Source organism: Nicotiana tomentosiformis, chromosome 2 (genome assembly GCF_000390325.3).
Source record: "Nicotiana tomentosiformis chromosome 2, ASM39032v3, whole genome shotgun sequence".
NCBI classification, from domain to species: domain Eukaryota; kingdom Viridiplantae; phylum Streptophyta; class Magnoliopsida; order Solanales; family Solanaceae; genus Nicotiana; species Nicotiana tomentosiformis.
In genome coordinates this window covers 125,497,181-125,507,942 of record NC_090813.1, presented here as the reverse complement: position 1 = coordinate 125,507,942, position 10,762 = coordinate 125,497,181, and the positions used below count along the sequence as shown (strand labels likewise).

The window sequence follows — 10,762 nt, the reverse complement described above, 5'->3', positions numbered from 1 at the left end:
TCGCGAAAACGAAGGAAATTTGACCTACCCAGCCCCCAGGCCCAGGCCTTCTACGCGAATGTGAACTATCTCACGCGAACGCGGTGGCCAGTGGCCAGCGGCCCAGAGCATCGCGATCGCAAGCTCTTTTTCGCAGCGCGAAGAACAAAATCTCCCCAGTCCAATTCCTTCATCGCGAACGCGAGGCCTTCTCTGCATTCGCGAAGTCCATAAATATAATACGGACCTGCTCGAACCCTCGGAACACATAAAACAACATCGAAACTAAGAATCGCACCCCAAAACTAAATTGATCAACTTATGAACTTCAAACTTCTTCAATTAGCTCCAAACGCGTCGAATCATACTTAGACAACTCGAAATGATGCCAAATTTGCGTACAAGTCATAAATTACCATATGGACCTATTCACAGGCTAGGAATTCCAAACGGACCTCGATTATACCAAAGTCTACTTCAAACTAAATTTAAAGAGCTTGAAAACCTTCAATGTGCCAACTTTCAACATTAAGCGCCGAAATGCTCCCGGATCACCTGAAACTCGATCCGAAAACACGTCCAAGTCCAAAATCATCATAAGAACCTATTGGAACCATCAAATCTCGGTTCCGAGGTCGTTTACTCATAATTTTGACTCATAACTTGGCCATCTTAGGCCACTATTAAGGAACAAAGCGTTCCGATTTCAACCTGAACCCTTCCAAATCCGAACCAACCATCCCCGCAAGTTATAAAATAGTAAAGGCACATATAGAAAGTATTAATTAAGGGAATGGGGATCTAGAAAGCAAAATGACTGATCGTATCATTACAGTAATTCTCTTCCGAGCGACTACCATAACTTACTAGACGTATTCTTCCTAACTACGCTAGTTGGCACTAGTTCACCTCTCACTACGATCACACTAAGATTTCGTTATTCCTAATCTCACCTTTAAACCCTATGTATTGATTCCTCATATACATTAGGAGTGATATTATTCAACAACTACATAAATGTGTACCCTTTTCTAAGCAATACACACTAAATAGGCACAGTCTATTGAGGGTCCTTCAATCAAAAATAATAATCACGTAATTGAACAAGAAAAAAAATCTAATGGTAAACTTATATTAAACGTAATGAAAAATTATCCTCCAAAAGGTTCCATCAAACCTGTAACAACCCCTTTAGGAGGGTGCTACTTATGAAACAAAGCTAAATTACTACTTACAACGTTCAAAAGATATTAATCTAAAAAGGGTATTCATAATAATTTAGTAACGGAAATAGGCCCATGCAATAAAGGTTTCAAGGTGTAATATTTTTGTTTTTCAAAATACACTTCGTTAGATTTCATAAATGAAATACAATGTCAAAGTATCAAGATAATGTGATATAACCCTTCTTGAATAATCAACACGTTAAATCAACTTCCTAACAAAATTATACTTTTCGTTCAACATCACTGCAGGTTCATATTGTACATAAATTTCAAACTAATGGGTATAAAAGAAAAATTAGTCTTCTATTTTATACATATTTACAAGACAAGGCGTAAATTTAGCATATTACAAGACTTAAATTATTAACACACCCTAAAACAGCAAAACAAGTCACTGAATTCAAGTTACAAGCTTATGGTCTTGAGATCCAACAAGCCTCCAAAATTACATACATAAGTGTGACATATAGATCATGTACAAGTCCCAAAACTATACAAAACCTAGGTGCATATGCAAATGTGATCTCCACAAAAGCTCCCGAAAAGTTTACTCCAAAAATGCCTTATTTAAATCTCTTATCGCACATTGCCTATGATAGAAAATAACTATCACTAAGCATAAAGCTTAGTGGTATATAAACTTTAGGCATGGAGCCACTAAATTCTTCAATTTTCCTTTTCAATCATAGGTAGCTCAAATAAAATATAAATTTAAAGAAATTAAACAAATATATCAAAAGTATCAAATATCAAACCTTGAAGTATTTTCAAATATCAATATCAATATTCAAGATTAAAGTGTCAAGAAAGCGTATAACATTGATCTAAGAGAATTTTCCAAATATTAATTTTTTGCCCAATATGTATACCATGCCATCACACTAAGAATAATCATATACCAAGATGGAACGAAGTCCCAAATCGAGTAGGGTCGAAACCAATAGTCAAGAGAATCAAGAACCATATTAAAAATGGTTTTCTAGTTCGTATTTAACACGGACAAGTTTTATAATTTAAGACGGACTACAAATCCAAAGTCAAGATACCAAAAAATCCGAATCAAGAGGCATGCCAATATAGGTGATGAAGTCACTGCCACAAGAAGGACAAAGTCCCAACAAGGATGCAAAATGATCAAACAATCCGTACAAGTGGGCGAGTTAGCGAATATCTTGCAAGACTTGATATAACACGAATGCAACGATATAAATTAAAGACAGGGGAAACAAAATCTCAAGTTATTTCAGTACATTCCAGCAACTAAAAAGAGTACAACTTCAAGGTTATACAATAACCTTGGTGGTTTATCACAAAACAGTTGAACCACAACTTGAGGACGTTCGAATCGTCTATGCCATAGACCAACCAAATCCGTCCACTTCCTCAAACACTTCCCCTTAGATTTTATAAGAGTATATATACCTTAAATATATAATCAAATATCTATATAAGTTCAGTGACTTCAACATATTGAACTAAATATGATATTGGTGAAAATCACCCTAAACTTTTGAAACTGAAATTCTGAACAGTACCATTATCTTGTGTTGTGACTCAGTTGTGAAGATATAAATGAAAGAAATAGACTTTATGGTATTCATAAAAGTTGTAGATATATGTCTTAGAGTTCCAAAGAGTCTTGAATCAGACTCATATCAGTTTTGGACAACAAGTTATGCTCAAAATAATAATAGTAGGATATGAAAAGTTTGTAAAACTGAAAATCTGGGCAGCACCTGCCCTGTACTTCATCACCCCTTTTCGGGTAAATACAAGACAAACTAGATTTTGGGGCCTGAACAAAAGTATAGAGCTATGAAATATCTTTCCAGAAAAGTTTGGCTCACTTAAAAAGGAGTTTTTATACAAAGAGATATCCTAAAACTACTAACAGTGCTCCAGTTCAAAAACGGGTTTGGTAAACTTACCTCAAAGGTGAGAAGTAACTTATGGCTCAACCAAGACAAATCTTGTTGGTGACTTGGTGGGAGAATTTTATGAGAGAAGAGTAGTTTTTGAGGTTTTATTTTGCTGGAAAAAATGAAATTAGAAGAGGTGGTTAAGGATATCTTCACAAGGATAATATGTATCAACTTGAATAAGGATGAACAAAAGGTGGCTGCCCAAACTTTTTCTTCTTTGGATAAATACAGAAGGGTGGCTACTCAAAACTTTAAATATCTAATGTATTTCATAACAATTTATCAAACTGATATTAAGTGTTAAATATAGCAACACCATCTTCTTTGTACATATTAACACAATCTAAAGTAGGCAATTTTTCTATATCGTCAAATTCACGTTTAGGAAGTGCGAAGTAAAATCTATCCTCATTATAAATATGGTCAATTGAGAATGCAAATATTAGTCTAAAAATTTTGGGGTGTTACAAAATCCTAGATAAGAATTTAGCTACTCATAATTATTTGCACAATTACAAGGCTAAAATTCATAACAATGGAAATAGGAAGATAAGAGGAAAAAAATGTGAAGTTGAATCTTTCTCCTTACTCCAAGTGTGTTCTTGCCTCTCCAAAGTCTTCTATCCCTTCAAAAGGTGGCTAGCTATCATTTATATGAAGTAGGATTGAGTTGGGCGAGTTTGGCTTCTCCTAATTCGGATTGGAGAAGCTGGAACGCGTCCAAACGCGCTCCCGAGACCGCTCCCAGTTGCTGATTTATCCAAGATTTCACTCTTCAACTTTTCTTTCACTAATTTTCTCCTATTTGTTCATTTTCCGCGCAAGTTCGTTCCTACACATAATAAACACGTAATGAACATATTTTTACTTTAAAAGTTGTGTGAACTCCTGCAACTCACACAAAAAATAATACACAAACACACTCAAAATATGCATTTTTCACCCTTTATCATTTATCATGCCTCTTTTCTAATTCAAGTTTACTTATGATTTTGTAAAGAAACTAAAGTTGATCACCTTGGAGATCCAAATTCTTTGCATGCCTTAACAATAAGGTGCTCTTAGTTTCTGATGTGGAAAGGGTCAATGATATAGCAAACAAAAAATAAGGGAATTTTGCAGTTGTTGACTATGGAGAAGTGCGAGTTAATTCTCCAAATGGTCACTTAGGTTGATGAATTTACCAAACAAGGTCATTTTTCTTTATTTTAGGACAAAAAAGTCATTAAACTATTCATTTATTTCTCCAAAAGTCATAAACACCAACAAAAAATATAAGAACCATTGAAAAAGCCTCTTTTTAATATAAAAAGACTAATTTATCCATTTTATCCAACCGTAAAAATATAAATTATTTTTATTTGTAAAAACTCGAGGTTCAACCTCTCTTCCCTATACCCTTTCGATCTTCAAAACCCTATAGTTGAAAAGCAAGAGTCATATTTTTAGATATAATAATAAAAACAGTTTATCAACTTGCAATCTAAAAAGTTTTTAAAGTTTAATTTACTTTATGGTAGTCAAAATTTCTTTTCAAATCTAAATTAATATTAAAACTATTAGTAAGTATTGTTCTTCCCATCGCTCTATACTAAGGGTAGCAAATGAGCAGATTGGATATGGACGGGTAAAAAATGAGTAATGCAAAAACGAATAAAATATCTTATTCGTCTGTATTTAATACAGATAAAAAATAGGTTAACTGCTGGATAAAATTAATACTCATATCATCCATGACTTCTTAAATGTAATCACTTTTGGGAGAATTTCTACTAGGCATGTGCATGGATTAGATCGGATTTAGCACATTTGGAATTGAAATTTCGGATTTCGGATTCTACAAAATGCAATCCGAATTAATATCGGATCGGATAAATATTTCGGATTATACATATTATGAAGGCTATTGCTAATCTAATCGGCTAATGTATCTGCCTTATCTGCTTCTTCTGTGTTCTGTGCTAATACAAACATCTCTTTGTTTTTTATCTCTTTTATCAGCATTGCATCTCTAAGAAAATATTTCTCTGGAGGTTCGAGTAGTTATGCCTCTAAGTTGCAAAACTCATACTTATATTTTCTTTGTAGAAGAGGCAATACAGCAAGAAAAATTCATATTTTCTGCAATTATGAGGGTACTATGGTGCCAATGTAGCTAAATCCAATAATTGTAAAGGTAATAACTTGAAGGAAGATGTAAAAGAAGTACTTGCTATCCGAAATTAAATTTTAGTATTTATACATGCCCTAATAATTTCGGATTTCAAATCGGATCGGGTTAAAATTATACCAATCCGAATCCGATCCGGATATCCAAAATTTTAATAAACATAATCCGAAATCCGATCCAAATATCCAAATATTTGAAATCCGAAATTGAGCGGATCGGTTCGGATTTCGGATATCCGATCCAAATGCACAACCCTAATTTCTACTCTCCCAAATTTGAGGAACCCCCAATTTGAATCTTTGCAAATATAAATATTAAACTGATTGGTTATCCATTAAGTATCCATTTTTTTAGTGGATAATATAAATTTTATCTATATTTGATTTATTTTTAAACAGTTCATTATCCAACTGATTTTAATGCATAATAGGATGGATAATTATTTTTTATTTATTTTGTTGTTGTTGTTGTTTTGTCACCGTTACTCTACACGTTTGTCTAGAAACATATTTTCTACTCCTCTAAATATATCATATTAGAGTCACATTATTTTTATAAATTAAAGCCAATTTATGAGTTGTTAGTATTTTATCTTTTTATTTTAGAAAAAAACTCAAAGATTATATACTCTTACATTATCTCTTTTTTTTTTCAATACAAAATTACCCATTTTGAATTTCGAAGTGTTCTTGCGTTTGGCCATAGATTCCCAAATTTATTCTGAAAAATCTGATTTGGTTGAAGTTTGGTTTGAAGATGAAAATGTGTTTGGATATCTGTTTTGGGTGAAGTTTGGTTTGGAAAAACATGAAATATGACTTATACCCATAAGTTCTAAAAACTATCACAAATTTCCAACAGTACTATTATCAATAACATTCATTATATTATCGCAAACCACAGTCCTGAACATAAATAAATTTAATACAAAATTATCATTTTTATAATGAACTACATGATACACTATCAGGTGACCGAGAAGACGAATTAATATCGTTACAAAATAATAAATGGTGGGCTCTTTTATAAAATATAAAAATTTGGAGTAATTTTTAAAATAATGTAATAGTGATATTTTTGCCCAAAATTAACTATTGAGCTGATTTTGGAATTTGGGATTTAAGATTTGGGATTTTACCAAATATAGACAAAATCTTTGGCCTGTATTTGACAAATAAAACCGACCTTTTATTTTTGGGCATTTCGTCCGAGGAAAGCGTAAGAAGCACAAGGTAGCAGTGTTTGAAAATTGAAGGCTCTCCGCTCCTTTTCTATGGCGATATTGAAACTCGCTGGATTCCTACGCCCCAGGTTCTCTGCTTAAACCTCTACTCTCTGTTTTCACGATACTCTCCTAAATGTATTACACAAAACCCCTACTTAAACCCTAACTGCTCTTTTTTCCTTTTGTTATCCGATGCTCAAGTTCCAATCTTATTTCTCCTTTTTCCCTTTATTCGAAAATGGACGCATATGTTTTCTTTTACAAGCATGGGTTATGGAAAATACCCTTGACCTTTAGTCAATGAATATAGATTTGGAAGAATGATTGGTTTGTACATACTCCTAGTTGAAACGCTGTGATCATTTCCATTTTACTAGGAAAAATTGGAGCCAATCTCAAACTTGAATCTCCGTGCACTGTTGATTACTCTCGAACTTTGGTGTATATATACTTCCCATTTTGGTTTAGATGCCAAATATGCTGGTTAAAAGAAAAAAAGATAGACGCCAAATATAAGTTAAAGCCAAGCACCAAGGGTGTGACCTAGTGGTCAATAAAGTGAGAGGAGAATTATGAGGTCTAGGTTTAAAATTCTAGCTGAGACAAAAAGCACTAGGAGATCACTTCCCATATGCCTAAGCCTTGGTGGAAGCAAGGAAGCCGGCCATACTTAAACTATACTTTTTTCGTTTCAAAAAGAATGAATCTATTACTATTTTAGGAGTCAAGCAAAGTTTTCTTTGACCGTGTTTTTTTCAAATAGGTTTTAAATATTTTAAATTGATAATTATTGTGACTTATAGTATTTTTTATCTATTTCAGAAAACTTAAAGAATTTATTCCTGAATTCACACCGAGAATAGTCAATTTGACCCTCGTAGTCCGAAAAGGTTCAAACAAATTGAAACAGAGGAAGTATAAATTTATTTAAGACCCCAGTTCAAAGTTATATTATGAGGCACATAAAATTCTCATGAAAATTTGTAGAAAGCAGATCAATTGGCTTAAGGGCCCAGAAAAATAACTGCTAGCATGCAGAGTGAGGATAAACTTTCTAACATGATGTTACTGATTAAAAAGAAATAGAAGAAAACTTTTTAACCTGAAGTTTTTCTCTCTGCTTAGTAGGAATCAGTTGTTGCATAAGAGATTGCCTGGAGAGGGTGTCAGAGATTCCATCTGGCAGCATGCCATCAACACTCTTGCAGGTTTTTCTACTGTTAGACAGAATATTGTGGCTGATGGTATAGAGAAATTTTCCAGATATTTATGAAGTCCCTATGTGATATTTCATTAATAAGTAGTAATGTTAGATGTTGATGCTATTGGAATCTTTTTGTCTTATCTCTTGACAGCAGGAAAATTGACAGGTCGAGTGTTTGCTCCCTACTCAGTATTTAAAGGCAAGGCGGCACTTTCTGCTGAACCTAGACTGCCCACGTTTTGCAAACTGGATGTATGATATTTGTTACCTGTTTTAAAAATAGAATTGTCATGTTCAAGTGATGCTTTCTCTCATCCTTTCTTCTTCTTATAGCAGGACATTGGGTTGATTGGTCTTGTATGTGCCACTAACTTATCAGTTTATAGTAAGCTTGCTTGTAATTTCTCGTTAGTGTTGCATTGCTGCTTGATCTTCCTTAGAGATATTAGTCATCTATAAATCCGTCTTTTTTTCTTTTCTCAAATATCCTTCTGTATGCTACTTATAAATGAATACCCATCTGTATGTTTGCTGCATCACTCTCTCTTTCTCTTTCTCTACTTGTACGTGTTCACATATCTGAACTCTGACTTGACTGACAGATAATTCAACATATTGCAGTTGTTTGCTTTATCAGCAACAGAAGTTGGATCATTGATAAGTATCGGGACCAGAGATTCTTGTGAATTCTTCCATGATCCTTCAATGCTATCAAGGTTGATTGGCTGATTCAGTTCTTGGCTTAGGGTTATCTTGAGTAGATATATCATATATATACATATACATTAATTACACACTTTTAGACGGGATCCTTGCGTCCTACTCATTAGTAGTTTCCCTTAGTTTCCTATCTCTTACTGTATATCTAAGCAAAAGTTAAATGTTACAGCAATGCTGGTCAAGTAAGAAAGAGCTTGTCATTTAAGCCAAATGCTGATGGCAGTGGTTATTTCGTTTCATTGAGTAAGTCTCAATCTATATGTGCGCCTGGGCACCTTTTCTATTAAATTTTTCTTTCAACCCATTAGATGCTTTCAAAGTGTCACCATCTGTTCTGTAATGGGTAGCTATCCGTGTTAAGGATCCATGGTATCCTTAAAGTAACTGTTTTAGCTACATGTTTAAGAAATGATATACATATGTTACATCCTTTTTCCTGTATGGCGTCTTGGTGCGTTACTTTCATAACTTGGCCGGCCAGCACATGTTATTAGTGCTCATAATTAATGCAGCATTTCGATTTTTTCCTTTATGCAGGTGTGGTCAACAATAATCTCAAAACCAATGATCGGTTTACCGTTCCTGTTACTACTGCTGAGTTTGCTGTTATGTGAACAGCTTTCAGTGTACGTTCTACTAAGATACTTTTTTTGTAAAAGAAAATATGTCCCATTTGATTATTTTTCCTAAGCACACTGTTTCCTATTACTTTGAGATGCTTCTGTTTCCTTTTATTGTCCTAGCTCTGAGTTCGTTAGTGAAATATATAGATGATGGTGGATGAACATTTTATATCAGATAAATGGAGCCGTGAGAGAAAACGTTTTTATTTAATACACTAAAATGAAAAAGCATACAATCTTTTGATGGGCAATAAATGAACCTCATATGATGCTCATTGGAGTGAATGCCTTTATTTTGAGAATTTTTGAGAAAGTTTTGAAAATTAAGTTTTCCAAACAAAAACATTTCTGGGATACTAAATGGATTTTGTCTATTTTTAGCCTCCTTTCTAAATGATTCTAATCTGCTTAATTTGACTGCTTACAATATGTGTACTTGCAGTCACATTGTTATACAAAGTAATCACCCCTTAGAGCCCGTTTGGATTGGTTTATTTTAAGTGCTTTTAAGCCATTTTGTAGTGTTTGGATAGAGTAAAAAAGTGCTTTTAAGCACTTGTTTTTAAGCTAAAATGACAAAAACAAGCCAAAAGCCAAAAGTTATAATTTCTAATTTATGGCTTAAAAGTTATTTTGGCTTAAAAGTCACTTAAAATAAGCTCATCCAAACGGACTCTTACCAAGTAAAATGTCCTTTTCTGATGCGTGCCTTCTACAAATGTCTCTCTAATGGTTTGCAGCTTCATTTAACTTTTTGGCTGTGGTTCTCATTGTCCATTTATGATATTGGTCTTTTAAATGTAGTTTGCGCTGCCTCATATCGTGGGATGGGATCGCTTCACTAATCAGCCTTCAGAAAGCGTCCCTCAAAGGTGGTTCCACAACTTATGGAGGCGAAGTGGGATAGATGAGAGACTATATGTTTATTGTGTAGTGCTAGTCTCATTCTCCTATGAACTAGGTTCTCTTTTTAGATTCTACCGAAGAAGAAAATGTATGTGTATTAGCTAACTTTTCAGAGTTGAAACTTTGGAGAATATATCCTGTGTAGGGCAAACAATTAGTCTATTAAAATGGAATTGAAATCTCCATACCAGCTTGTGACACTGTCACGGTCCGAAATTTTCACCTTCGGACCGTGATGGCGCCTAACATTTCACTTGCTAGGCAATCTAACGTTAGAATGATATTAACCAATTTTTAAACAATCTTTAAATTTATTAATAACAAATAAATAAACGCGGAAGTAAGGTCTGAAATATAGTGATTAATCCATAAAATAACGGTGTCTAAATACCATCTCAAAATTGGTGTCACAAGTGCACGAGCTTCTATAATAAATACAAATAAAGGTCTGAATAAAATAAGTTTGTCTGGAAACAAACACACAGCTAAAGTAAAGTAGACGGGGACTTCAGAACTGCGAACGTCGTGCAGTTATACCTCAAGTCTCCTCTGAGTAGCTGAAATCCGAGCAAGTCTATGGTACGCCGCTGGGACCAACTCCAAAATCTGCACAAGAAGTGCAGAGTGAAGTATCAGTACAACCGACCCCATGTATTGGTAAGTGATGAGCCTAACCTAGACGAAGTAGTGACAAGGCTAAGGCGGGTCACTTACATTACCTGTACGGAATATTAGTAACAATAACAATAATAGAAATAAATCAGGTAACTCGTTTATAATAATTGAA

The 10,762-nt window shown here is 34.0% G+C and overlaps 1 protein-coding gene across 2 annotated transcripts; it reads left to right on the top strand.

The window, feature by feature from the left end:
* The first annotated feature begins 6,469 nt into the window (after nt 1-6,469).
* On the top strand, nt 6,470-10,162 carry LOC104100394 (single-stranded DNA-binding protein WHY2, mitochondrial-like). 2 transcript variants are annotated; one of them, XM_018772171.3, is made up of 8 exons: nt 6,470-6,608; nt 7,648-7,766; nt 7,878-7,978; nt 8,060-8,083; nt 8,348-8,442; nt 8,616-8,689; nt 8,984-9,072; nt 9,874-10,162. In XM_018772171.3, exons 1-7 carry the CDS (start codon nt 6,571-6,573, stop codon nt 9,058-9,060), a joined length of 528 nt encoding a protein of 175 aa, XP_018627687.1. In that variant the 5' UTR covers nt 6,470-6,570; the 3' UTR covers nt 9,061-9,072; nt 9,874-10,162. The 2 variants fall into 2 exon arrangements, with proteins under 2 accessions (XP_018627687.1, XP_070052180.1); XM_070196079.1 differs by lacking the exon at nt 8,060-8,083 and having other exon boundaries at nt 7,651-7,766.
* The last annotated feature ends 600 nt before the right edge of the window (nt 10,163-10,762 follow it).

Bases quoted from the DNA above. Each gene is read 5' to 3' on its own strand.
- LOC104100394 (XM_018772171.3), top strand. From the start codon at position 6,571: ATGGCGATATTGAAACTCGCTGGATTCCTACGCCCCAG. The intron at 7,979-8,059 runs GTATGATATTTG...TTCTTCTTATAG, and splicing joins CCACGTTTTGCAAACTGGAT to CAGGACATTGGGTTGATTGG. The intron at 8,084-8,347 runs GTATGTGCCACT...AACATATTGCAG, and splicing joins ACATTGGGTTGATTGGTCTT to TTGTTTGCTTTATCAGCAAC.